At 42.7% G+C, this 27,363-nt stretch overlaps 1 protein-coding gene across 1 annotated transcript in view; it reads right to left on the minus strand.

The window, feature by feature from the left end:
- Positions 1–27,363, minus strand: part of LOC122793121 (guanine nucleotide-binding protein G(q) subunit alpha) — a 2,223,046-nt gene that overhangs the window by 1,031,560 nt on the left and 1,164,123 nt on the right. The window contains exon 3 of the mRNA XM_044060871.1: positions 14,453–14,607. Within this exon, the coding sequence (XP_043916806.1) occupies positions 14,453–14,607 (155 nt within the window). The remainder of the gene's footprint in view (positions 1–14,452; positions 14,608–27,363) is intronic.

Consider the following 27,363-nt stretch of genomic DNA (forward strand, 5'->3'; position numbering starts at 1 on the left):
TTCTTTATGTTTGATGGGCAATACTATTTGCAAAAGAAAGGTATAGCAATGGGTTCCCCATGTGGCAGCAGTGTTGCCAACATGTTTGTTGCCTATTGGGAGAAACACTTCTTGTTTAACTACCTACCATTTGTTCAGAGATCTAGGATTTATACTCGGTTCCTTGATGATGTGTTTGTGTTATTTCAAGGCAGTGAGGTTGATGCCTCAAACCTATTAACACACATGAATTCTACAACAGAGTTTTTGAAATTCACCCATCAATTTTCAACATCTAACATCGATTACTTGGATGTTCAATTACTTAAGGACAACAATAACAATAGATTCTGCTCATCCATCCATAGGAAGGCAACCTACTGTAATTCTTTTTTACATTTCACCAGTTGCCACCCTTGGAGGCAGAAGCGATCTATTGTTAAAGGGCAACTGGTAAGGGCTGCCCGCATGTGCAGTACCATTGATGCATTTGAACAGGAATGTTCACTACTTGCGGACATGTTTGGTAGCCGGGGTTACCCTGAGGAGCTCATTTTTGATTTGATTGGTGAAGTTTCATCAAAACGGAGGGGTGGTTTTTACTCACCACTGCTGTTACCTAGTGAACAGGAAGGGTTGGTTGATAATCTTTTACAGTCACCAGGGAATGCATCCTTAGTTGCTGACAACAACTTGGAGATCCTAGAGTCTTGTAGTAGACCTAATTTTTCTATAGCTTTTACCTCCCCATTCAGCATACACTCAGGTTTGTTATGCTCTATCATACGCAAGAATTGGTATTTCATTATCAATACCGGACTACATGAGAAGCTGGGTAATACCCCATCATTTATCTTTAAAAGAGGCTTTAATCTCAAGGATTTGTTGCAGAGAAACAGTTCAACAGACCTTATGATCAAACATAAGGGAACTGCTCCCTGTGGGTGTTGCAAATGGTGCATACACCTGCGGGTAGGTAATTCCTTTATTATTGGTAAAAGGAAGTTCACCATCAACCATAAGATCAACTGCAACACCAAATCCATTGTGTATGTAGCCCTTTGTGAATGCTGTAACGCGTTCTATGTTGGCAAGACGGACCGTCGTTTCAGGGACCGTATCTACCAACACCTATATGCCATCAGGAACCAGAGGAGTGACAATGCACTCTCTAAACACATATTGAACAACTGTGGTCATAGCTTCAAATTTATGGGCATTGACCAAGTATTGTGTGATAAAAGAGGGGGCCCCCAGTCACTACTATTAGAGACCCGGGAATTAGAGTGGCAATTACAATTGGATGCTTTCTCTTTTCCGGGTCTCAATGACAATTGTAATATAGCATCTATTTTAAAGTATAAGAGCTATTTAAGGTGAGGGGACTGGTTGCCAGCTCCTTTGCTATTGTCACTGTGCATGTGATAGTATACTCCACTTTGCACTACAAAAAATTTTTTTATAGATTGCTGTCAGGGTTTCCCTTTAAGGTTCTATTAAGTCGCTTAGGCTTAATAAATAATTAATAAATATTTTTACTTGTTATTTTTTACTTGTTATTTTTAAGTGCTTTACAATTTTAGTAATTAAATTAGAATTTATGTTTTATTACAAGTATAAAAGGGTAAATTGGTGAATTTACATGATTTTAAGTCAGTTAGGCTGCTTTAACATGATTTGAAGTATTACACATCTTATATATTCATTTTTATTGAATTTATGCTTTTTAAACTGATACTTTTGACACACTTGTAAGTGTAACCACTGGCTTGCACTCGGATATGTACTCACTTTTAATGTGAAGCCGGTAGTTCAAAATTGTGGGGTTTGTCTTTAAACCTGTAATGAGTTGAACTAGTCACATGTTTGAAATGAGTTTTAAATTATGTGAGATTTTAGCTTTTGGCATGCTGAAGAAGCTTCTGTGCAACAGAAGCGAAAACGTTGTTTTATTTTTGTTCAAATAAATTACGTTACAGTCAATTTAACTGAACCTTGTCTCGTTTGAGCACCTTACCGTTTATTATAGATAGAAAAATACTGTAAATTGATCCCATAAATGTACATGGAAGGAACTATCCTATTGAGAGATGGCAGTGACTCAATCTGTTAACTTCTCTTCCTCCATTCCTGCTAATTCCTTTCAAACTGTCTTGTTGCTATAAGCCTGTTGCTGTGTAATTTGCTTTCTGTAGAATGGTCAGTTTTTCTACCAAATTTAGTGACTGCTAGGTGAAACATTAGATTAATATTTTGCAGCATTTTCTGCCAACTGCTACAAAACCTTTCAAAACAGTTCTCAAAAAAGCAAAGCCTTATCAAAAGATATGTTTCGAATTTTTATTTTACTCTGTTAGAATAATGCTGACTTCTTAACATGCCTCCTTATAAAAAGCACTACACAGCAGCTCAAATACAGATGTACTTTTTTTGGATGCATTTGACCACCACAACAGTACTTATGTTTAACATTTTCATGGGATGTCACTCACACTTAACCGAACCAGCACTTGTTTTGAAGCAGGAATTATGTTTTTAACCAGGGCTGCTGAGTAAAAAAAACAAGGTGCAATTGACTGAATGACAAAACACACAGCATCAGAACTACTACACCTAAATACCTAAAATTTCTTTCCAATATAAATAAGACATGTTGAAGAAAGTACAGTTTTGTACCTACCATAAATGTAGATGTTCAAGTGTATACCCTGCTGCAGTCATCACACTTGGGTTATCCTGCTGTCAGGCGGTCCCGCAGTCGGCCCGAATTCCAAAGTCTTGGTCTGGCGTTGGTTGCTGTCGCTTTTTCCCTGACGTCAGTGCGCCAGGGGTATACAAGAGGCATCAGACACCATTTTCTTCAGTTTTTCTTGCCCCAGATGTCAGATGCCCCCAATAGGTAGGCAATATATATATATATATATATATATATATATATATATATATATATATATATATATATATAAATACATATAGCTGTATAAAAATAAAACAATACCCTTAGGCACAAGCAAATACACCACAGAGGTAGCATAGGATAGAGTGGTAGAGATAAGTTCAGCTAGTTCAGAGGGGATGGAGGGAGGGTAACCTGGACTGCATCAGGATATACACTCGAACATCTACATTTATGGTAGGTACAAAACTGTACTATGTTCATCGTGTTACCCTGCTGCAGTCATCACACTTGGGTAGAATCCCAAAGCTAAGGATGGGAGGTGGAGTCAAACAGGGTTAGAGGTGGCTAGAAAGCCCTGCAAAACTGCAGTGGCGAAGCCAGCTCTAGTCAGAGTAAAGTGGTAAGTGATCGTGTTTGGTGAAGGTGTGTACTGAACTCCAAGTTGCAGCTTCCAGAATATCCTTGGTTGCACCCCCCTGAGGAAGGCTGTAGATGTAGCTGCTGCCCTGGTGGAGTGGGGCCTAATGCCAACAGGAACTGGTTTCCATGATGGGTGTAGCAAAAACGTATGCAATGTCCTATCCATTTTGAAATGGTCTGTTTTGAGATGGCCTTTCCTTGTGATGCTGTAGCATAGGATACAAAAAGCTGGTCAGATTTTCTGAAAACCTTAGTTTTATCCAAGTAGTAACGTAGCTGCCTGTGAATGTCCAAGGAATGCAGGAGTCTTTCTCCTTTGTTCTGCGGATTTGGAAATAAGGTGGGTATATGGATGGTTTGATTTAGAGCCACACTGGATACCACATTAGGCATAAAGGAGGGGTTAGTTCGTAGAGAAACTCTTGTCTTGATGAAAAATGAGGAAAGGCTCTACCGCCATAACAGCCTGAAGCTCTGAGACTCTTCTGGCTGAGGTAATTGCTAGCAGCAGGGCAGTCTTCCATGATACAAACTGTAAGTCAGCTGAGAAAGCTAGCTCAAAAGGAGGTAGCGTACGTTTTTCTAGAACAAAATTGAGGTCCCAAGTTGGTGTTGGTGCTCTCCTGGGAGGCCTGATGTTTTTGGCCCCTCTGAGAAACTGCCTTAGAAGTGGATGTGAAAATAAGGGAGGATCCGTGCTGTAGTGAGCTGAAATAGCTGAGGCGTGGATTTTAATAGATGAAAAAGAAAGTCCTTTGTGTAACATCTCACTTAAATATTGTAGGATCTGAGGTATGTCCGTCAGAAGGGTATTTTGGCCTTTAGCTTGGTTCCAGGCACAAAACCTTTTCCATTTGTCTGAGTAGGCTTTCCTGGTGCTGGGCCTCCTGGCATCCAGAATAACATCCATAACAGCTTGTGAAAGAGGAGCTGGCTGGTTGCTTAGGAGGAGATTTGCCATGCAGCCAAATTTAAGGTTTTGAGCTGGCTGTGTAGAATCGGACTGTCTTGCTGTGTGAGCAGATGAGAAATTAGTGGTAAAATCCATAGTGGGCCCTGGGCCATATTCCTTAATAGTGGGTACCAGTGCTGGCGTGGCCAGTCTGGGGCAATGAGTATCATTCGGGGTCTCTCCATCCTGACTTTCAGCAGCACCTTTGTGAGAAGGGGCAATGGAGGGAAGGCATATACTGACAGCATTTTCCAACTGAATGAGAGCGCGTCCACTTTCCAAGCTTGATGGTGAAATGTCCTTGTGCAAAATTTTGTTAGCTGATAGTTTTGGGGGCTGGCAAACAGGTCTATGTCTGGGTGTCCCCATTTTTGAGTTATCATTGCAAATACTTGTGGATCCAGTTTCCACTCGTGGGGATCCATGATGTTTCTGCTTAGGTCGTCTGCCATGTGTTCTTTTTTCCTGGCAGGAATTGAGCTTGTAATTGTACTTGGTAAGCCAGTGCTGTGTTCCACAAGGTCACTGCTTGCCTGCATAGAGGGTAGGAGTGTGTACCCCCTTGTTTGTTTATGTACCACATTACTGTGGTATTGTCTGTCCTTATTATAAGCTGTCCTGGATGTAAGAGGTCCTTGAGGCTGTCAGGGCATTCTGTACAGCTAGCATTTCTTTTTGATTGATATGCAGATTCCTTTGATCTGCAGTCCATATGCCTTGAATGCACCGTCCTGCCATGTGTGACCCCCAGGCGTAGTCCGATGCATCTGTTGTCATAGCTTGCCTGGCTGGGGGTAAGGTGAAAGGCTGACCCTTGTTGAGGTGACATGCCTGTGACCACCATAGAAACTCTTGTTGAAGGCAGGGAATGAGGGGTATCATTGTTTCCAAGCTGTGGCTGTGTTGAGTCCATATGCTTTTTAGGTACCATTGTAATTTCCTCATATGCAGTTTTGCAAATGGTATTAGTAGTATGCAAGATGCCATGAAGCCCAAGGCCTGCAGAATTTTTCTTGCTGGGAGTTGGGTCTTTGTTGCCATTGTTTTGAAGTATGGAGTTAGTTGTAGTTGTTTGTCTGGTGTCAGATAAGCCATCTGGGCCGTTGTATTCAAGATGGCACCCAGGAATGTCATATTTTGTGAGGGCACTAGTTTTGATTTCTTTTCATTTACTGTGTACCCTAGGCAACTTAGAAAGTGTTTTACAAAAGCCAGATGTTGTAAGAGAATGTCCTTATTTTCTGCTTGGATGAGGCAGTCGTCCAGGTATGGGTATATTTGAATTCCTGTTTGTCTGCAGTATGGGATTACTGGTGCCAGGCATTTTGTGTAGACCCTGGGCGCAGTAGATAAACCAAAGGGCAGTGCAGAGAATTGGTAATGGGTTGAACCTGCAATGAAACGGAGGTATCTTCTGCAATTTTGTCTGATAGGGACATGCAGGTATGCCTCCTTGAGGTCCAAAGTTACTAGCCAAGCTTTCTTGCCCAACATGGGAAGAAGCTGCTGTAGTGTTAGCATCTTGAATTTGGGTACTTGCAAGAAGGTGTTTAGAATTGAAAGGTCCAGAATGGGTCTCCAAGCATTGTCCTTTCTGGGGACTAGAAAGAGCCTTGAGTAAAATACTTGGCCTTGCTCCTGTGTAGGTACCAGTTGAATGGCTCTCATGTCCATGAGAGCTGTAATTTGTTTTTGTGCCTCTGCCCATTGATTTTGTGGCAGGTTTGGCATTCTTTTTATCCTTAGCAAGGTGTGGAAATGGAATCTGCATCCTTGTGAGATAATGTCTAGGACCCATTTGTCCTTTGTGACGATGCGCCAGTTGTCTGCAAAAAGTGCTAATTTTCCACCCAAGGGAGCTGCCAAGAGAGTTTTGCTTGGCAGTTTGAGGTTTAAGTCACTGTGTTTGCCTTCTAGTAGTTTGGGACCTGTCTTCTCCTCCCTTCTGTGTTGCAGTGCCCCATTGTCGAGGTTTGTAAGGGATTTGTGCTTGTCCTCTGCCCCTTGAGTGCCTGTATTTACCCCTCTGTGGTCTGTCAGAAGCTGGAAAGGACCAATTTTTTGTTGGCCAATTTCTGCTGAAGTGTGGGGGCTGTACCTGTAAGAAATCTTTGACCATCTGCATAGATTTTGCCTTATCCTCCATTTTCTTTAAAACCTCTTCTGCTTTAACCCCAAATAAGACATCCTGCTGTAAGGGTGCATCTAGCAACTTTGCTTTAACATGATCAGGCAGAGTTTGTTCCTTTAGCCAAGCATGTCTACGTATAACAGACCCAGTAACAGCTGCTCTGCAGGAAGCTTCCAAGGAATCAATTCCACATTGTAAAGTATGTTTGCCCACTTGTTCAGCTGCATGCAACAGTTCCTGCATTTCCTTGTATTCAGACTGTTGAGGGTGCATGCCCATCTTTTGTTTTATTTGAGAGACATTAGGAATTGCTGGTATTTAAGCATGTGAAATTGACAATTTAGTGCTCTCATAGCTAGAGTAGCTGAGGTGTAAACCTTCTTCCCCCACCTATCTAGTGCTCTGGAGTCCCTATCAGAGGGTACAGGATTTTTAGCCATAGAAGCCTTAGCCCCTTTGGGACCCTGGGAGATTGTCTCTGGATCAGCAACAGGGCTTTTGTAAAGGAATTTGTGTGAGTCAGGCACTCTATAGTATCTATCTGGTTTGGCTGGAACAGGAGGCAGAGAATCTGGATTTAGACTAGATTCTAAATAAACATCTTCTACAATGTCTAAAACTGGGGGATAGCAAGTGGTCTGTGCTGGGGGAATAAAAGAAACTCTCGGAGCCTTTTCTTTCAGAGTAGTCCTGACCTTCCCAGTGGAAATGTTCCCTCATGGTATGTAAGGTTTCCCCAAAGGAATAATCTTCAGAGGGAGAAGCTGAGGGAATAATCTTCAGCATCAGAATCTTCATAAGGGGGAAAGGAGTAATCCTGGTCCTCAGAGGAGCCTGAGGAAATAGACACTTGATCAGAGGAGGCATAATCCTCCTCTTGTCTAGGCCTTTTGTCGGGGTGGGGCTGGGAACCCCTGATTAAAGAAATCAAATCTTCAGCCATTTTAAGCATCTGTTTCTTAGGCATGCGGCCTTGAATTGGAGACTGAAGTGCAGTCTTTTTTGGTTTTAGAAGAGTCTTAAGCTTAGCATAAGATTTTATGGTGAGAGTAGTCGGTCTGAAGACACCTTGTGAAACTGAAGGTGTTTCTACAGCACCGGCTTCTCCTTCTGCAATGTCGTCAGTAGGGCCTAAAGAAAATGGCTGCGTCAGCCTAAAACTCTCTGCTAGAGAATCTGAAGCGGTCTGGGGTTCCAATTCTGCGGTAGCCAGGGGCTGCGTAGGCGCCTCACTGAAAACCGGAGGACCGGCGACCGGGCCAGCCGAGGCCTCAGAGTCTGGCTTGGATCTAGGCTGTCTGTCTTTATCTTTGCGTTTTTTATGCATGCTGGTAGTTGGTTGCTCCGACGGCATATTGTAATTAAATTTCCTACCGAAGTAGTGTTGTGCGAAATCAAAGCGTTGCTTTATAGTTCGCTTATTGAACCTAGCACAAAACCGACAACCAGTGACGTCGTGGTCAGGGCCTAGGCAAGGTATACAATAAGAATGAAAATCCTTATGAGGTATTTGCTTCCCACAAGAAATGCAATTGTTAACTTTTCCTGACATCGGACTGAGGCAAGAAAAGGTTCCCCAACAGGGTACTTGGCTTTGAAGACTTCGGACTGAAACTCGATTCGAAAATCTCAGGTGTCGGCCGACTGGCACTTGCGATCTGCTTCGGGCACCATGCGGCAAGAAAGACTGAAGGAAATGGCGTCGGATGCCTCTTATATATCCCTGGTGCACGGACGTCAAGGAAGAAGCGACAGCAACCGACGCCGGACCAAGACTTTGGAATTTGGGCCGACTGCGGGACCGTCTGACGGCAGGATAACCCAAGTGTGATGACTGTAGCAGGGTAACACAATGAACATCTATATATGTATCTCAGAAAATTTCCATTCTTTGGGATAGGCTATCCATCCATGTGAAACAAAGCCCCTCCATAACCCTACTTAAGCGTAATTTGGATCACTGGATGGAAAAATCTAAAATTTAACCCAGGTCTGGTGTCGATGTGTCTGATGGAGCCTTCAGTAAATCTTATCATAACCAGCAATCACTCCTACATAAAAGTAAAACAAGTAACTTGTGGGACACATTTTGGTTGCATGGCTAGGCTTATAAAGGCCCTAGTGGTCATTAGCCTAGTATACACCTATGAATCTAAAGAAAAAGTGGATGGATGAAGTCCCACATGATGCAGCTGAAAAAAAACACTTTAATGTGGGCTATGTTAAAGTATTTTTCTTTCAAATACAGAGGTATAGATCCTAGAAACAGGCCATCTTGCATGGGTACTGGACTTTGAATCCGAAGAGGTTTTCAAAATGGGTCTATATTACATGTTCGAAGTCTGAAAACTTAGAATCTCATATGATAAACTCCATATGACCAACATCAAACATAAAAAAAAAAAAAAAAAAAAAAAAAAAAAAAAAAAAATACCTGAACACGCTATGCATGGGGACAAGCACCCCTGTGCCTCCCCCCACACCCCCTCCAACTTAAATACACCAACTTCGAGATTGCACTACATTGAAGTGAAGGGCAATATTCCCTATGGCGATCTCTGTTGAAACATTTTGATGTCTATTATATAAGATTAGAAGTTTTCAAACTTTGAACCTATAGTATAGACCCTTTCAAAACAATATGGGAAAGCTGGTACAGGGCAACCCTGAGTGGGGGGAAACAGCAACTACATATTGCATGAATCCAAATCAGCAGACTGCATAGACATATCTTTATCTTCATTTTATTTAATGTAAAGTTTATTTAACTTACAGTTTGGAAAATTTATACGGATGTGTTTTACATGGAAAAAAAACATGTGATGGTGCTTTTAATGACTTGTTTTAACAAATCAGTTATAAAACAAATTCTAAAAATGTTGGTCATATAAACATTACTCCCAAGCCTGTGTTACAAGACATTAAGAAATAATAAAGCTACTGGGAAGTTAAAAAGTTTTTCCAATCAGTTTTCAAACAGTTTGGACTTGCAGATTTCTGACTGCCAAGCCAAAGCTTTAACCACAAGTCTAAGTCATCTCCAGGCACTTATTTATTTATTTATTTTATTTTATTTTACATTTGTTGACCGGGCTAGTCCAGCTGGATACATATCCCTTTTCAGTAGAGGCCCGGGGAGAAAAGCTCCAGCATAATGGCAATACATGATGAGAACATGTTACATTTACAATATAAGAATAGGAATAACATAGATTTTATATAAGCACAAGTAGCAAAGCAACAGGTTAAACATACTAGTTGTATAGGATAAACACAGTGGAAATAATGGTCTAGGTAACTAATTATCAGGGCACATTATGAGTACAGGAGATTTGATAAGTTAGTCAGGTTCTGTGCATGGGCTAGCCATTGTAGCTTAAGATGGTTTTTGAGGTTATTTTTGAACTGTTTATGTGAGGTCATGAGTCTAAGGGTGTTTGGCAGGGAGTTCCAAGGCTTTCCAATGGAGTTGGCATACAGGGCATCACCACCCGAGTTCTTAGATTTAATCGTTAAGATCTGGACGTTATTAGCTGATCGAAGGGAGTTAAGGTTGGAGTAGGGGGTCAAAATACTACACAGTGAGGGAGTTCTGTCTGGATGGTGGATTATTTTAAAGGCTTCTGTGAGTTGGTTAAGTTTAAGAAGATTGGGTAGTTCCAACCAACCGAGTTTCCTAAGGTTAAGGCAGTGGTGAGTGCGATATGGGGAACCTGTTATGAATCTAGCAATATGGTTATAAGCAAGAGAGAGCATGTTAAGTTCACGTTTATTGAGGAAAGAAAGAACTGGGGAGGCATATAGTAGGGTGGAGAGGAGATGCGTTCGGGCAATAGTTAGTTTGGTAGAGGGGGTTAAGAAGTTTTTTATTCTGTACATGGATCCAAGTTTTTTGTTAACCGATTTAATGGTTTGGGTAATGTGGATGTCAAATTTAAGCTTATGGTCAATGGTAATACCTAGTAATTTGGTACTGGTGACAGGTCTATGATGGTTCCGTTGATGGATTTAACACGGAAGGTTGTAATGTTAGTATTTGGGAGTTCATTGCCAAGGGGTGTGTTGGCGTTGGGGAAAAATAGGAGTAATTTAGTTTTTGTTGGATTGAGTAGGAGTTTCAAGTCAGTGAACCATTTCTCAACTGAAGTAAAACAGAGTTGAGTAGTTGTTTGGAGTTTTGAGAGGGAGACATCGGAGCAGATCAGGGTGGAGTCATCAGCATATTGTATGCAGGTGGATATGGGGATGACTGAGTGAAGGTCGTTTATGAAGATGGAAAACAGAAGAGGACCAAGTATGGAGCCCTGAGGAACACTGATGGTATTTGGGAGCAGGTCTGATAGTTTGTTTTGCCACAGGACAGCTTGTTGCCTACCAGTGAGGTACGCCTTAAACCAGCTTAGTGCTGGGGTGCTAAGATGTAGGCTTTCTAGGGTATTAAGTAGGAGTTGGTGATTGACCATATCGAGCTTCGATAGGTCAAGAAAGAGGGCGGAGGATATTAGTTTGTTATTACGATTGTTATTAATGGAGTCTACAAAGGAAAGGAGGCGGTGGTTGTACTGTGGTGGGCGAAAGCCATGTTGGGAGTTAGATAAGGGACGATTAAGGGTTAAGTAGTGAAGGAGTTGTTTGTGAACACATCTTTCCATAATTTTCACTATTGGGGACAGGATTGCTATTGGCCTGTAGTTGGATGTTTCAGTGGAGGTACCTCCTTTATGAAGAGGGATGATATAAGAAATCTTCCAAGAAGAGGGGATGCTGGCTTCAGTTATAGTTCTATTGATCAGGATGGATATGGGGTAGGCGATGGCTTCGGATGCTATTTGTAAGTATTCCGCTGGGAGGTGATCAGCTGCCAGGGTGGTTGGTTTAAGTTTTTTTAAGAGGGCACAAATATAGGAGGAAGAGACAGGGTTTAGGTTAAAGGAGGTGTGGGCAGCTTCATGAGGTTGAGAGGTAGGTGGGGCAGTGGAGGTTAGTTGACTGGCAAGTGATTGGATAGTATCGGTGAAGAAGGAGTTAAAGGTGTTGGCTATTTCCTCCGCATCTTTCCCGATGTGCTTCTCAGGGGTTGGGGTATACCTGGGTGAAGGAGGTTGTTAAATCCTGCCCAGAACTTCTTTGGATTGTTCTGGTGCTTATTCTGGAGGTGGCAGAAGTATTGTTTTTTGTCCTGGGTAGTGGCTGTTTTGGTAGTGTTTCTTAGCTGTTGAAATTTAATGCGATCTTGGGGGGTTTTAGTGGCTCTCCATTTGTCCCAGGCCTGGTCTCGGAGTTTCATTTTGGTTTTGGTTTCTCTAGTTAGCCAAGGTGCTATACGTATTTTGGATCTGATTAGTCTGTTTGGGCATGTGAGTCAAGTATCCTAAGGAATGTATCGTTGAAGTGGGAAACACTCTCTTATAGGGGTAGAGCTTTTAAAATGGACCAGTTGCAGGATTTTAGGTCTGCAAGGAATAGTTGTGGGACAAAGTTCTTTTTGTTTCTAATTAGTCTATATAAGGGGGGGTTAGTAGTTGGGCATTTATGTTTAATAATATAGGTAATTAGGTGGTCACTGAGGTCGCTGGGAAGGGTCCCAGTGGTATAGTTGATTGAATCTTTATTGGTAAGGATCCAGTCGATGGTGGTTTCTTTTTGGTGAGTATTGCCAAGTCTGGTTGGGGATAGTATATTTTGGGAAAAGCCATGTAGGTTAATAGGTTGTGGGGTTGTATGGGTAGAACAAAGGGACCAGTCTATATTGACATCCCCAAGTACTATGGTTTCTTGTGGGTACCTAGTGGCTAGCCAGGACAGGGTTTGCTCCAGATTTTCTGTGTTACTCCCTGGTGGGATATAAATTACAATGAGGTTGATGCATTTTTGAGTGTTTAAGCATAACTTTAGGGCAATAAGTTCTAAATTGGAGATTATGGGAGGTTGTATTGGGTTCCTAATGATATTCAGGGTATTCCTGAACATAACAGCTATACCTCCACCCCGTTTCTTTACACGGTCGGCCCTGAAGATATTATACCCGGGTGGGAGAATCTCTTCGTCCTTAGTGGTGGGTTTTAGCCATGTTTCAGTTAGACACATGATGTCAGGGGAATGAGTAGCTAAAATAGCGTGCAGGTTGTGCACCTTGTTGTTAATGCTTCTTAGGTTCAGATGTAGTACTAGAAGGGAGTCAGTAGAATTACGAGCTAATTTAGAGGGGTTAGAGTCTGGGACAGTAGTGGGACCTGGATTGGGATGAATATCGCCATAAATGGTAATACTATTTTTCAGGTAAATTAATAGTCTTTGTAGTTTAAATAGTAATTTGAGGTTATTTTTATTATTTGAAATTTTAGGGTGATGAAGGGTGAGTTGGACTATATTGGGGGATTTTGTTTTAACAGTGTTGGGCGTTGGTGGGACAGATATGGCAGAAAGATTAGTATGGCAGTTGGTGTAGCACTTAGGAAGGGAGAATCCTATGAGAGTTTGGTTTTCATACTTTGTTAAAAAATAGGCAATAAGGAGTAGTAGTGTTGTTGAGAGGGGGGTGATAGAATAAGTGAATTTGGCCATGGTGTAAGAGGGGAAAGTGTACTGGAAGGGGAGAGACTTTAGTTTTACCTTTAGAATTGGGGGAGGGCCTAGAAGTGGGAGGAGTAGTGAGGAAATTGAAGGGGCGTTGGGTTTGCAAAGGGGAACGTGGGAGGGGTTATCTATTCCTATAAATGTAGAGGTACTGGGGGCGGGTGGGATATGGGGGCAGGTAGGAGAGCGGAGCGGAGCCCGAGCGAAGCGAGGGCGAAGCGGAGCAGGGCATACACCACCAGGAGTTCTCAGGGTCTTAGAGCCAGCAATAGGTGAGTGCAATATTCAGCGTAGTGAAGTTACTACCAATGCTTACAGGAAAGAAGCACTTTGCAGAGATATATTTTGCACTTTAGTTAATAAAAAGGTACTGCCAGGTTCCAGTTTACAACAACCTTAGTTTAGTGAAGAGATAAGTAGGCTGTGAGTATTACCCGTTTAGTCTTTTCAAGAGATTAGGTAGTAGTTTTTCAAGGAGGTGAGGACTGGTCTTTGCAGACGCTTTGGTTGTTGTCCAGGTAGGAGCGTTTGGTCTTAGGAGCCACCCGTTGTTAGGATTAGAGTGGGGGGCTTCCCGTTTAGTCTTTTCAAGAGATTAGGTAGTAGTTTTTCAAGGAGGTGAGGACTGGTCTTTGCAGACGCTTTGGTTTGGTTGTGCACTTACACAATCTGATCACCAAAACTACTAACCATATTCCTTGTGAAGAAGGTGCTAATCTTCATTCACTACTGCTGTTAAATTACAGTGACTGAACTTTTTTTTTCCTCCAGAAAGGGTCAGTGATTTAACCACTTTTTTTAAAAAGGTGGCAAAATTAAAGTAATTGAATTCAAGAACACCTGGTAAAGATGTAAGGCAAGTTGTATGCTAGGAGTGTGCAATGTCAATTAATTGGAATTAGCAGTAAACCCAGAAGGTATAGAAAAACATTCTAAAAAATAAAATCTTCCATTTCACGGCACTACACCACAGCCTCCCCAATCTAAAGACAGCAAAACATGGCTTCAAAAAACTGCAACACAGAAACAATACGAGGCAAGCAATCAAGAGGACAAATAAAATGCCAATCCATGTACACATTTATGTACATACTCAAATGTTTGTGCCCATCTAGTGTTCATCTCCCAAAACAAGAGGGCTTTAATGACACTCCTGCTACTGAATGGTTTGTGAGTGAGGTCTCATAATGTTTAACACTGTACAAAACTGTGTAGTAAAACAGTACAAAACAATGGGCTGGTTCAATGAAAAACAGTGAGCTACTGATGAGAATGTGGTGAGCAGGTTTTGCAGTTCTGATAAGTGGGCAGTTTTCCTGCAGAGTTTGCCCCCCAAACACAGTAACACAAAATACATAAAAAATGCTGCTACCAAGAACTGATTTCATATTATACTTCAAATTCTGTAAACACCCATGAATATTAACAAAATCAAGACTGCAGCTCACTGGATAGGCAGTACTAAATAAATGCAGGTTTTTTTCTGTCTACTTACTATTTTGCAGAGTCAGACAACTGGTACTCTCTTCTCCTGTCATAGCATTCTTGGATACCAGGGTCATTCCATAAACTCTTTATTGCATCTACGTAATGATTTTCAAAAGTTGAGACCTTCTCTACATCCACTTCACGAACTAGCTGTCCATTTGCCTGCCAACATAAACATTGATAGAAGTTTAAAGTAATCTATTATTAATACACGTTTTCATTTTGAAAACATTATAACAAAGCTAAAATATTCCAAACACACAGAAAATAACAGGTAGACGCATGTAAATGACATACAATTAATACTCTACTCTGGTCCACAAATTATTAGTTAAGTACTACAGCATCCTGATGACAAAAATGTTATGTAGACATTATAAGAACAAAGAGTAGGCTGTCTTTTATTCAAACAGTAGAGCTTCACAAAGAAAAATTTAAAAAATCTCTCATCTCATACTTAACAGACCACAAGATAAAATAAAGAAATTAAAACAGCATACAAACCAATCAAAATGTTTTCTGGTTCACCATTTCCTATCCCTTATGTTAACCGCAACAAGGCCTCCACTTAAACAAATGCCCAGAAATTATGTTATGGCCATAGTTAAGAACCAAGTCCTAAGATCTAATGTGACTTGGAAGTGTCAATCCTACAGGTGATGAGGTATAATCCACCCACCTCGGTAACGTACTCTGCTGATCAACTACATTGTGTTCCTACAGTCTCCTTTTCCCACTTGGCAAAGGCTTTCTCCAGGCACCCAAAAGGTGTATGTAAAAGTCCCTAATTTTTATTATTAGGGAGACCACTTCTGTTACATGGAAGACATAATCCAGTACAATTAGTACAGGAAGTCAGAAGGATATGCAAACATGAGTTGCTCCAATGCTTCGACTTCAAGTTCCTCCAAGTCAGTTCCCTGCCAGTCCCATCCTTAGAAGTTTCCATGCTACAGCAGCACCCCAGTGTGACACACAATGGGGAAGGTGTCTCCCTTCCAAGAAAGCCATGCACATAGAGAGGGCTCTAATTCCTACATGTAGGTTCTCTCCACCATACTCCTCCAATTGGGAGAGAGTAAGCAAGGAGCTGTCATATTGCAACATGTAGTGAAGGGTTTCCATAGCCTCACCCCCACCCCAACCCAAGAATGCTGACACTGTATCTGTAGGTTCAGTGGGTTACACAGCACTGGCCTTTGAGGACCTACCCTGCCTCCGGACCAAGGGTAGACACTCCTCCTCAGCCATCTCACATGCCCAGCCAGGTAAATCGTCTGAGCTCTGGTCTCCAATAGGGCTTGATGATCTGCCCACTCTGACATAATCCCTCTTACTAGGATAGAAACATTCATCTTCCCCTGCCAGGTCTATCAGACACCCAAGCTATTACTCAAGCTTGGTTCAACAGTGTCATAATTAGGACTTCATCCCTCTACACCACTAGGGTGGCTAAGAAACCAGTACTGAAGCCTACCTCCCTACCCAATACTGTCTACTGTTTAAACAGACACTTTCTAACTTCTTACAAGTTACATCCATTTCCAAGTCTCTAATCTGCTCTGTATAAGAGGTACATCTTTACTATATTTAAAAAGGTCACTACCTAGAATTTCAACAAGTGTCTACATTTTTGCAACCACTCAATAAGTCATTTGTTGCATTGAAGAATTATAGCACTCTTTATACTTAGTGTGTTATAGAAGCAAGGGTGGTGACAATAAAAAAAATACATTCTTTGACACCATTACCTTGTTATGGATTTGTAGCTTTGTTTTTTTTTTTAATAGGCTTTTTCAAAATTGCAGTCTAGGGTCAACCCAGTCTGCACCATTTCCCCTTGTAAACAGAACACTACAGATCCTATTCAATTGAAACCACTTTTCTTACAGCGTTAACAGAATACCCCAATACACTGGTGTCTACACTTGTCAAATGGAAAACAGTTCTTAGTACTTAAATTAATAAGCACCTATCCGAGCATGTCCATGGGTCAAGCTCCCGGTGTTTTCTCCTGTCCACCTGATGAACCTGGGCATCTTGGGGCAATGTAGCAATTGCCTCATGTACACAGACAACCCTCTCCTCCTACCACCCAACACTACAACCTGTGAAAGATGCACTTACATAGCCAAACTGGAAGCCAGGCTTTCTCCAGCCAAGACTGGACTAGACAGTCAAGAGGAGAAGGTTAACATCTGCACCACAACACACCCAACACATAGTCCCTTCAAAACCCACACATAGAAACAAAAAGCACACACTCACATTCAAGAAGGCTCTCAATAAAAATCTGCCCAAGCAACAGAGACCTTCCAAGCTGAAACACAGACAACCACCCCACAACACTACCCAAATGACACAGCCCACAAAATCAGTGTGCCACTCAACCTCAGCCCATAAGGCATAAACTCTGAAGGTAATGTGACTCAATGCTAGAAGTCTAAACCTCAAAATGGAGAACATTGACATCTGTGCAGTGACATGAGACCTGGTTCAAGGCTCCAGAGAGCACCCCTGCATTACCAGGCTATAACTCATATCACACCTTTCAGCCACCTAACCTGAACCGAAATACTAAAGGCAGAGGCATGTCTATATTCATTAAGGATATTCACACCTCCAGGCTAGTTGCTCAACATAATGCATCCGAAATTATCCAAGTGCAACTAACACTGGGCAAGACTGCAATCCTGGTTGTAGCTTGTTACAGATCCTCCACCATGCCCCAGAATTCCCCCTCTTCATTTCTTAAGATACTGGAAAATATTTAGGTACAACCCAATACCTTAATTATGGGTGATTTCAATTACCCCACCATCAACTGGGAAAACTACTTATGTAGCAACTCATTCGCTCAACGTTTTCTGGAATTCATAAATTCCAGCACCTTAGATCAGCTTGTCCAAACCCCCACCAAGGGCAGCAATATCCTGGACCTGGTCATTACCAATATGGGTAACCGGTGTTCCACGCTAGAGGGCAACTCCTTGCTGGTCAGATCCAACCACAAGCTAATCACCCTAAACATCCATATCCCACCCCACCCCCCATTAAGGAAACCACCATCAAAAACTACTCCAAAGCCAACTTCATGCTTCTTAAGAAAGAAGTGGCAAACTTCACGACACCCATGCAGAAGGAAAATAGATGTACGACTGCTGAATCTTACACAGATACACTGTATAAGCACATACACGAGTGCATGAACTGTACCATCCCCAACAGAACCAAAACGTTATCCTCCAAAAAAAGGAAGCCAATCTGATGGTCCCCTGCCATAAACAAACTCTATAACAGAAGGAAGAAGCTGTTGCAAAAAAAAGAGTAAAATCCCAAGATGGGAGGAACTCCCTGGTCGGCCTCACCAAGAAGCTGAGATCCCTCAAAATCCTCCAAAGCCAATTATGAAAATAAAATTGCCACGGATTCCAAAGACAACCACAAAGCATTCTACAGCTATGTAAAGAATCTCAATGGCAACACTCAGATCTGCTCTGAGCTACAGCACGATGGCATTAAATATACAGAACCAATCAATATTGCCAACATCCTGGCAGATAGTTTCAGTGCTAACTTTACCCCTCTCTCACCCTTCAAAGGTCCCATCTTAATACCAGAAGAACATAAGACCCCTGTAATCAAGGATGAACAAGTAAAGACTGCACTCTCCAAAGCTAAGAACACAGCATCCATGGGACCAGACAACATTCCAGGCTGCGTACTGCACAAACTACAGAACAAACTGGCATCCCACCTAAGTACCATGTTCAATCATAGTCTCACCTCAGGCTATGTGCCTACTGAATGGCATACAACGGTTATCCCACTTGACAAAGGGGGTGCCACCATGGACCCCGGTAACTACAGCCCCATTAGCCTGATGAGTCTGGTCTGCAAGGCCATGGAATGCATCATCTTGGAGCTTATAAACAAAGATATAGGTAAACCTCCAAACCCTGGACCTCACTCAGTTTGGGTTTGTAAAAGGTAGATCATGTCTACTAAACCTGATTGACGACTTTGAAGCAGTCACTAGAGCTGTAGACGAGGGCAAGGTAGTGCACACAGCCTATCTTGACCTCACCAAGGCTTTCAATACCATCCCCCACTCTGGAATTCTAGATAAACTCAATAAACTGAGCATAAATCCCTATGTCACAAGATGGGTGTCCAACTGGCTCACTGACAGAACCCACACAGTAAAAGTAGCCGACTCCAGACCAGTGACGAGTGGAGTACCACGGGGTTCGGTCCTGGGTCCTCTCCTGTTCAGCATCTACTTCTCTGAAGTGCAGGCCAACACAGAAGGTCTTTGGCTAACAAAGTTCGCAGATGACTGTAAACTGGGAGCCATAATAGAATCACCTAATGATGTAGACATTCTACAAAAAGGCCTCACAGAGACAGATGCTTGGTGTCACAGTCATGGCCTCAAGCTCAATACCAAGAAGTGCACTGTCATCCCCTTTGGGAAAAACTTGGTACCCATGAACTATCACATAGGCGGTAGCTCACTAAACACAAAGTGTGATGAGACCTCGGGACACAGGTGGACAGTAGTCTCTCCTTTGATAATCACATCGCCACAGCAGTTAGAAAATCCTTCTACATGGCACATCTCATCACAAAAGGGTTCTCCTCTAGAAAAACAAAGGTCATTGTTCCTCTCTACTCATCCCTCATCAGACCCATTACAGAGTACAATGCCCCAATTTGGCATGTATCTCAAGACACCTACAACAATTGGAAAGGCCACAGAAATACCTCATTAAGAGGATTACCGGCCTCAAACAGATGCCATATGCAGACGGTCTCAAAAAACTCCAGCTCTACTCCATTGCATATCGCCTACTCAGAGGCAATCTCTGCCTAACATACAAAGCTATGTCAAACCCAGAGCTGTTAGACACGCTACACTTAAAGAAATTACAATCTCTCTGAACCACACACGCTCCAGGCACCTAAACCTTATCACCACAATAAACAGAACATGCTGGAGGGATAGATTCTTGTCCCAGAGACTTCCCATACTCTGGAACAAACTACCCATTCATGTCAAGCAAAACTCCTCATTGGCCCTCTTTTAAGAAAAATCTTGACGACTGAATGGGAAATAGAAAATTCACCCCGGGGATCACTTCTGCAGCACTGCTTGACAGGGGCACAGGAAAATAATTTTCTTGGGTGGCGAAAGCCAGGGAACCTTTTTTGGCTAGACTTATATAGGCCTCAGGGCCGATAGCCTAGTACCTACCTATGAACCTGTGTCAAATGTGCTGCAATTAATATAGTTATCACTGCAGAAAGGCTAAATTATCACCAACAAACTTGTGAAAAAGCTTCCCACAGATCTCTTCAAAGAACCATTCACCTTCCCCCCCCCCCAAGAGAAAAATGTTGCGTGTATCCTCAGGCTACTTCCTGAGTGGAAAATACCCACTGATCCTGTATACCTATTTTCATCATATTCAGTTTCAGGATCTGCAGCCTATTATGGCAAGCAAAGGCAGAAATCAGAAAATAGTCCTGAACAGGATACCAGTCCACTGCGGGACACAGACACCCAGAGAGTGATGTAAACCTAGGATCAATGCATTATCCCCAGTCACCCTGCCAAAATGTCTTTGGAGTATGAAATAAAACCAAAGACCCTGGAGAAAACTCCATAAGCAAATTAAGATTTTTTTTTTCAAAATTCATTTTTAAATCATCCTTGCATGACATGACCACTCAACCTGTTTGACCACCCCACTAACCCATCTGTTCCCTGCTTTGGCTGGTTATAACCATACTAATTGGCATGAGAACACAACTGTGATGGGTCATCATCCAGAACAGATCACATTTATTGTGTATGCTCCCAACTTCCCACTTGTGGATTCTGATAATTACTCCAAATTGTGGCATGCAATAGGCTCAACAAATGGATGTCACTTGCACAAACAAGTGACTCTCCACTGGAAAATAAGACCCCCCCCTCCAGGGGGGAGGGTACACTATTAATGTTCCATCTCCTCTGCAGGCCCTTTACAGCTTCTAGGTTGTGACTGAAAGCCAAGACCATTTAGTTCACAGTGAGGTCATGGTCTCTCAATGCTATGGAGTCATTAACATGGGGAGAACATGCTAACTCCACTCTAAAGGCAACACTGCCAAAAAGCAAGCAATGACAGAAAACACTTCATATGTACTGCAATTACAGTGGATATAAAACGTTTACACACCCCCTGTTAAAAATGCCAGGTTTTTGTGATATAAAAAAATGACACCACAATAAATCATTTCAACCCCTCCCCACCTTAATGTGACCTATAACCTGTACAATTCAACTGAAAAACAAACAAATCTGTTAGGGGAAAAATATAAAAAATAAAAAATGTACAATAAGCTGGTTGCGTACGTGTGCATACCCTTAAACTAATACTTTGTTGAAGCACCATTTGATTTAATTACAGCATTCAGTCTTCTTGGGCTAGCATTTATCTGCATGGCACATCTTGACTTATATTTGCCCTCTCTTCCTTGCAAAAGTGCTACAAATCTGTCAGACTGCAAGGGCATCTCTTGTGCACAGCCCTCTTCTGATCACCCCACAAATTTTCTAATGGACTTAGGTCTGGGCTCTGGCTGGGCCATTCCAAAACTCAAAATTTCTTCTGGTGAAGCCATTCTTTTGTTGATTTGGATGTATGCTTGGGGTCATTGTCGTGTTGAAAGGTGAAATTCCTCTTCATCTTCAGCTTTCTAGGAGACGTCTGAAAGTTTGGGGCCAAAAGTGACTGGTATCTGTAACTGTTCACAATTCCCTCCACCTTGACTAAAGCCCAAGTTCCAGCTGAAGAAAAGTAACCCCTAAGCATGATACTGCCACCACCATGCTTCACTATGGGGATGGTGTTCTTTTGGTGATGTGAAGTGTTGTTTCTGCACCAAACGTACCCTTTGGAATTGTGGCCAAAATGTTTCATCCTTGGTCTCATCAGACCATAACACATTTTCAGACATGCTTTTGGAAGACTTGATGTATTGTTTTGCAAATTTTAGCTGGGCCTGGATTTTTTTTGTGTAAGAAAAGGCTTCCATCTTGCAACTCTACTCCATAGCCCAGACATATGTAGTACACAACCACTACTTACCAGAAATTCCTGCAGCTCCTTCAGTGCTGCTGTAGATCTCTTGACAGTCTCCCTGACCAGTTTTCATCTCGTCTTTTCATCAATTTTGGAAGGACGTCCAGTTCTTTGCAACGTCACTATTGTCCCATATTTTCTCCACTTTTAATGACTGTCTTCACTGTGTTCCATGGTATATCCAATGTTGTGGAAACTTTTTTGTACCCTTCTCCTGACTGATACTTTTCAACAATGAGATCCCTTTGATCTTTGTAAGTTCTCTGCGAACCATGGCTTTTGGTGTAGCAGGCAAATGAGTACATGTCAGGAAAATCCTACTAGGACTGCTGAACTTTATTTGGGGTTAATCATAGTCTCTTTAATTGATGGCAGGTGTGTACCCAAGTAGACTAAATGCTGTAATTAAATCAAAAGGTGCTTCAACAAAGTATTAGTTTAAGGGTGTGCACACCTGCGCAACCAGCGTATTGTACGTTTTTTACTTTTATATTTTTCCCATAACAGATTTGTTTTTCAATTGAATTGTTCAGGTTATAGGTCACATTAAAGGTGGGAAAAGTTTTGAAATTATTTATTGTGGTCTCTTTTTTATATCACAAAACCTAGGATTTTAACAGGAGTGTGTAAACTTTTTTATATCTACTATCTCTAAATGCAACAGCTGTGGTATACTAACCATGTGCTACTGCAGACAGTTTCACTGAACAGTCTTCACTCAGTTTCTCCTACTTGGCTGTTAAATTAGGTTCTGGATCAAGGCAGCATAGTAAACCACCAAAATGGAAGGCCACAGTTGATGGTGGCTCCAACAGAAAGTACAGTTTTGTACCTACCATAAATGTAGATGTCCGATAGGTATGCATCTGCAGTCATCACATATGGGTTGTCCTGCCTCAGGCAGTCCTTCGGTCGGCCGGATTCCAAAGTCTGGGTCCGGCGTCGGCTGATGTCGCACATTCCCCGATGTCAGAGTGCCTGGGGTATAAAAGCATCAGCCGACGCCATCTTCCTCAGTTTTTCTTGCCCCAGATGCCAGGTGCCCTCTAAGGAAGGCTAAATTTGGAGAGATGCATTTAAAAATCCAAACATGCACAGTAATATAAAAACAAATACACCATAATAGATCCCCCCAGCTAGGTATATGAGGGGAAGTACCCATGAAATACCACAGAGGGGAAGGAGGGAGGGTAAACCTGACTGCAGATGCATACCTATCGGACATCTACATTTATGGTAGGTACAAAACTGTACTATGTCCTTCAAGGATGCATCTGCAGTCATCACATATGGGTAGAGTACCATAGCCAATCTGGGGGTGGAGGAACTAAGTAAAGGATGGTGTAGTTAATATACCCTGCAGGACTGCCGTAGCAAAGCCTGCTCTGGATCTGGAATATAAAGGTAAATTGTAATGCTTGGCAAATGTATGCACGGAGCTCCATGTGGCAGCTTCTAAAATGTCCTTGGTAGCCACCCCTCTTAAGAAGGCTGTGGAGGTGGCTGTTGCTCTCGTGGAATGAGGTCTAATGTTAGCTGGTACAGTCTTCCCATGAAAGGAGTAACAAAAGCGAATGCAATTTCCTATCCATTTTGAAATTGTCTGTTTGGAAATTGCTTTACCTTGTGTACCAGCATGATATGCTACCAACAGCTGGTCAGTTTTTCTGTAACTTTTAGTTCTGTCCAGGTAGTAGCGCAACTGCCTGTGTATGTCCAGGGTGTGCAGAAGTTTCTCCCCTTTGTTTTGTGGATTTCGAAAGAAGGTAGGCAAGTGAATAGCTTGGTTTAATGAAACCCTGGAGACCACCTTTGGCATAAATGTAGGATTGGTTCTCAATGAAACTCTGTCCTGATGAAAAATAAGGAATGGCTGTATTGCCATCAGGGCCTGTAACTCCGATACTCTTCTTGCTGAGGATATGGCCAGAAGGAAGGTAGTCTTCCATGAAAGGTACTGTAGATCTGCAGATGCTGCTGGTTCAAATGGAGGCAGCATTAGTTTTTCCAACACGAAGTTAAGGTCCCAAGCAGGTAGAGGTGGTTTCCTTGGAGGTTTGATGTTTTTGATTCCTCTTAGAAACTGTCTTAGTAGAGGATGAGAGAAGACAGGTGGATCAGTATTGTACTCTGCTGAAATTGCTGAAGCATGAATTTTTATGGAAGAATAAGACAGACCATTGTGGAACATTTCTGCCAAATATTCCAGGATATGCGCCATGCTCATTACTGTCGCATCTAGGCCCTTTGTGGTGTTCCAAATGAGAAATCTTTTCCATTTTGCTGAATATGCCTTTCTTGTGGAAGGGCGGTGAGCTTCCATGATGATATCCTTCACTCTCTGGGATAGCTTATCCTGAGGAGGAGTTAAGGTATTTTCCAGGCTGTTAGTTGCAAGGTTTTCAGGTTGGAATGCAGAGTTTTGTAATTGTGCTGTATCAGTAATAGTGGCCATAGAGGAAGAGGCCATGGTTTAGTGCGTGACATGCTCTTTAGCAGTGGGTACCAGTGCTGTCTTGGCCAGTCCGGAGCTATCAGAATCACTTTTGGCTGCTCTGTCCTGATCTTCAGTAACACCTTGGTCATTAATGGAAGAGGTGGAAATGCATACACTGTTAGATTTCTCCAACTGAAAGAGAGAGCGTCCACTTTCCACGCTTGTGGGTGGTATGTCCTTGAGCAGAATGTCTTCAGTTGATGATTGTGAGGGGAGGCAAATAGATCTATGTCCGGCCTCCTCCATGATTGTGTTATCTGTAGAAAAATGTCTGGGTGCAGCATCCATTCGTGCGCATCCATGATATTTCTGCTTAAGCTGTCCGCCATTATATTGTCTTTCCCTGGCACAAACTGGGCTTGCAGCTGTATATTGAGTTTCAAGGAAAGATCCCATATATTCATTGCCAGTCTGCAAAGAGGGTAGGAATGGGTGCCTCCTTGCTTGTTTATGTACCACATAACTGTGGTGTTGTCTGTCCTTATTAGCAGGTGGCCTTGATGCAGAAAGAGTTTGAAGGCCTCGATTGCATGTATCACTGCTAGCATTTCTTTTTGATTTATGTGCATGCGTAGCTCCTTTTGTGACCACTGTCCTTGAATACCTCGGTCGTCCATGTGTGCTCCCCAACCTAGGTCTGAAGCGTCCGTGGTAATAGTTTGGGTGGCTTTTGGCTTTGTGAAGGGTAACCCCCTGTTGGACTGACTGGCCTGAGCCCACCACAGAAATTCCTTTTGAAGGCATGGAATGAGTGGGATCAAAGTTTCTAAGCTGTGACTGTGCTGAGTCCATAAACTCCTTAGGTACCACTGTAGTTTTCTCATATGCAGCCTTGCTTGTGGGATCAAAAGAATGCAGGATGCCATGTAACCCAGGTCCTGCAGGATTTTCCTTGCAGTCAGCTGAGTTTGTCTCGTCAGATTCTTGAAGTAATCCGGTAGTTGTCTTTGTTTTTCTTCTTTGAGATAGGCCATTTGGGTGGTTGTGTCTAGATCCGCACCCAGAAAGGTTATTCTTTGGGATGGAACAAGTCTTGATTTGTGCATGTTGACTGTATATCCCAAGGCCTGCAGAAGATTGATGGCATAATTTAAGTCCTTTACCAAAGTTTGTTGGCTGTCCGCTTGTATAAGGCAGTCGTCCAGATATGGGTATATTTGAATCCCCTGAAGTCTGCAGTGTGCAATTACTGATCCCAGGCATTTCGTGAATACTCTGGGCGTAGTAGATAAGCCAAAGGGCAATGCTGAGAATTGATAATGCTCTGACCCTGCAAGAAATCTGAGGTGTCTTCTGCAACTTTGTCTGATAGGGACATGCAGGTATGCCTCCTTGAGGTCTAGAGTCACCAGCCAAGACCCCTTGCCCAGCATGGGAAGGAGTTGCTGTAGAGTCAGCATTTTGAATTTTGGCACAATGAGATAAGTATTCAGTGCGGACAAGTCGAGAATAGGTCTCCATTGATTTTCTTTTCTTGGAACAAGGAATAGTCTGGAATAAAATCCTTGGCCTTGTTCTGAAAAAGGAACTTTTTCTATAGCTTTCATTTGTTTTAAGTTTGAGATTTGTTTCAAAGCCTCTGCCCTTTGATTTGGTGGCAGATCTGGCATGCCTTTTCTTTTTGGCAATGTGTGAAAATGGAACCTGTATCTGTTGTCTATTATTTGCAGTGTCCATTTGTCTCTTGTAATGCTGTGCCAATTTTTTGAGAATAAAGAAAGCTTTCCGCCTAAAGGTGCTTCTAATTGAGCCCTGGTTGGTGGAGTCAAAGCAAAGTCATTGAGTCTGTCCTTGTGCAGCAGTTGTAGGTCCTGCACTACCTGTCTGGTTTGGTGGCTGCCAATGACAGCCTCTGTAGGAGCCCCTAGCTTGCCCTCTACCTCTGGCACGCCTGTTCCGGCCTCTCTGAAATCTTTATGGGTCCGGAAAGGACCAATTCTTGCTAGGCCAATTTCTGCTGAATCTTGGTGGTTGGACTTGAAGAAAATCCTTAACTGTTTGTACAGATTTTGCCTTTTCCTCAAATTTCTTTAGGACCCCCTGAGCAGTGGAACCAAATAATTTTTGCTTTTCCAGTGGAGCATCCAGAAGCTTAGCTTTAACATGGTCTGGCAGAAATTGTTCCTTCAGCCAAGCATGCCTACGTATGACTACACCTGTCATTGCTGACCTACATGAAGCTTCCAATGCATCATAACCACACTGCAAGAAATGGTTGCTAACCTGCTGGGAGTTATGTACCAGATCCTGAAGGGATTTGCGATCAAGGGGTTCAGAAGAAGACAGTTTCTTATGCATTTCTTCTAACAAATACTCTTGGTACTGTATCATATGAAACTGACAATTTAAAGCCCTCATAGAAAGAGTGGCAGAAGTATACACTTTTTTACCCCATCTCTCTAAAGCCCTGGACTCCTTTGCAGAGGGGAGTGGGTTCTTAGTAGTAGCAGCTGCAACCCCTTTAGGGCCCTGGGAAATAGTTTCAGGATCAGCAGAGTGGGCCTTGTCAAGAAAATTATGCGAGTCCGGGACCCTGTAATACCTATCGGGTTTAACAGGAGCCGGAGGCAGAGTGTCAGGGGTTATACTGGACTCAGAGTACACATCATCAATGGCATTTAAAACAGGAGGAATAGCCAAAGGTCTATGCTGAGGTAAATGTAGAAAGGTTCTTAATCTTTTCCTGGAATCAGAATATTCTTGGCCCTGCCATTTGAAATGTTCTCTCAGAGTGAAGGGTCTCCCCGAAGGATAGCTCTTCAGGAGAGGAGGCTGAGGGGATAGACTCCTCTGCATCCGAATCCTCGTAGGCCGAAAAAGCCTCCTCCTGGTAGTCCGAGTGATCAGAGCCATCAGAGACCTCCTCTGAGGAGTGGGGATCAGGGGGATCAATCCTGGGCCTTTTGTCTAGAGGTGGTTGAGAGCCCCTGTCCGGATGGGGCTGAGAGCCCCTGATTAAAGAGATAAGGTCCTCTGCCAAAGTTAGGATCTGAGAACTAGAAGTGGGTCCCTGAGGAATAACCCTGGGAGGCATAGCTTTTGTGTGTTTAGCAGCTTTAGCCCTGGTAAAAGCCTTTATGGACATGGATGCAGGAGGCCTGGCTGCACCACGTGCTGGTGTAGTTTTGTCTAGTGGAATGGTGTCGGAAGCTTCCAAGACACCAGTTTCTGAAGGGAATTCAATAACCGACTCGGCCAGGGCCTCCGGGGCCGAGGCTGTCGGTTGAACGGTTTCAGGGTTCGGAAGTACCAAGGACTCGGTATCAGCCAAAACCGAGAGACTCGCGG

Source organism: Protopterus annectens, chromosome 2.part0 (genome assembly GCF_019279795.1).
Source record: "Protopterus annectens isolate FY-2018-M chromosome 2.part0, PAN1.0, whole genome shotgun sequence".
NCBI lineage: Eukaryota > Metazoa > Chordata > Ceratodontiformes > Protopteridae > Protopterus > Protopterus annectens.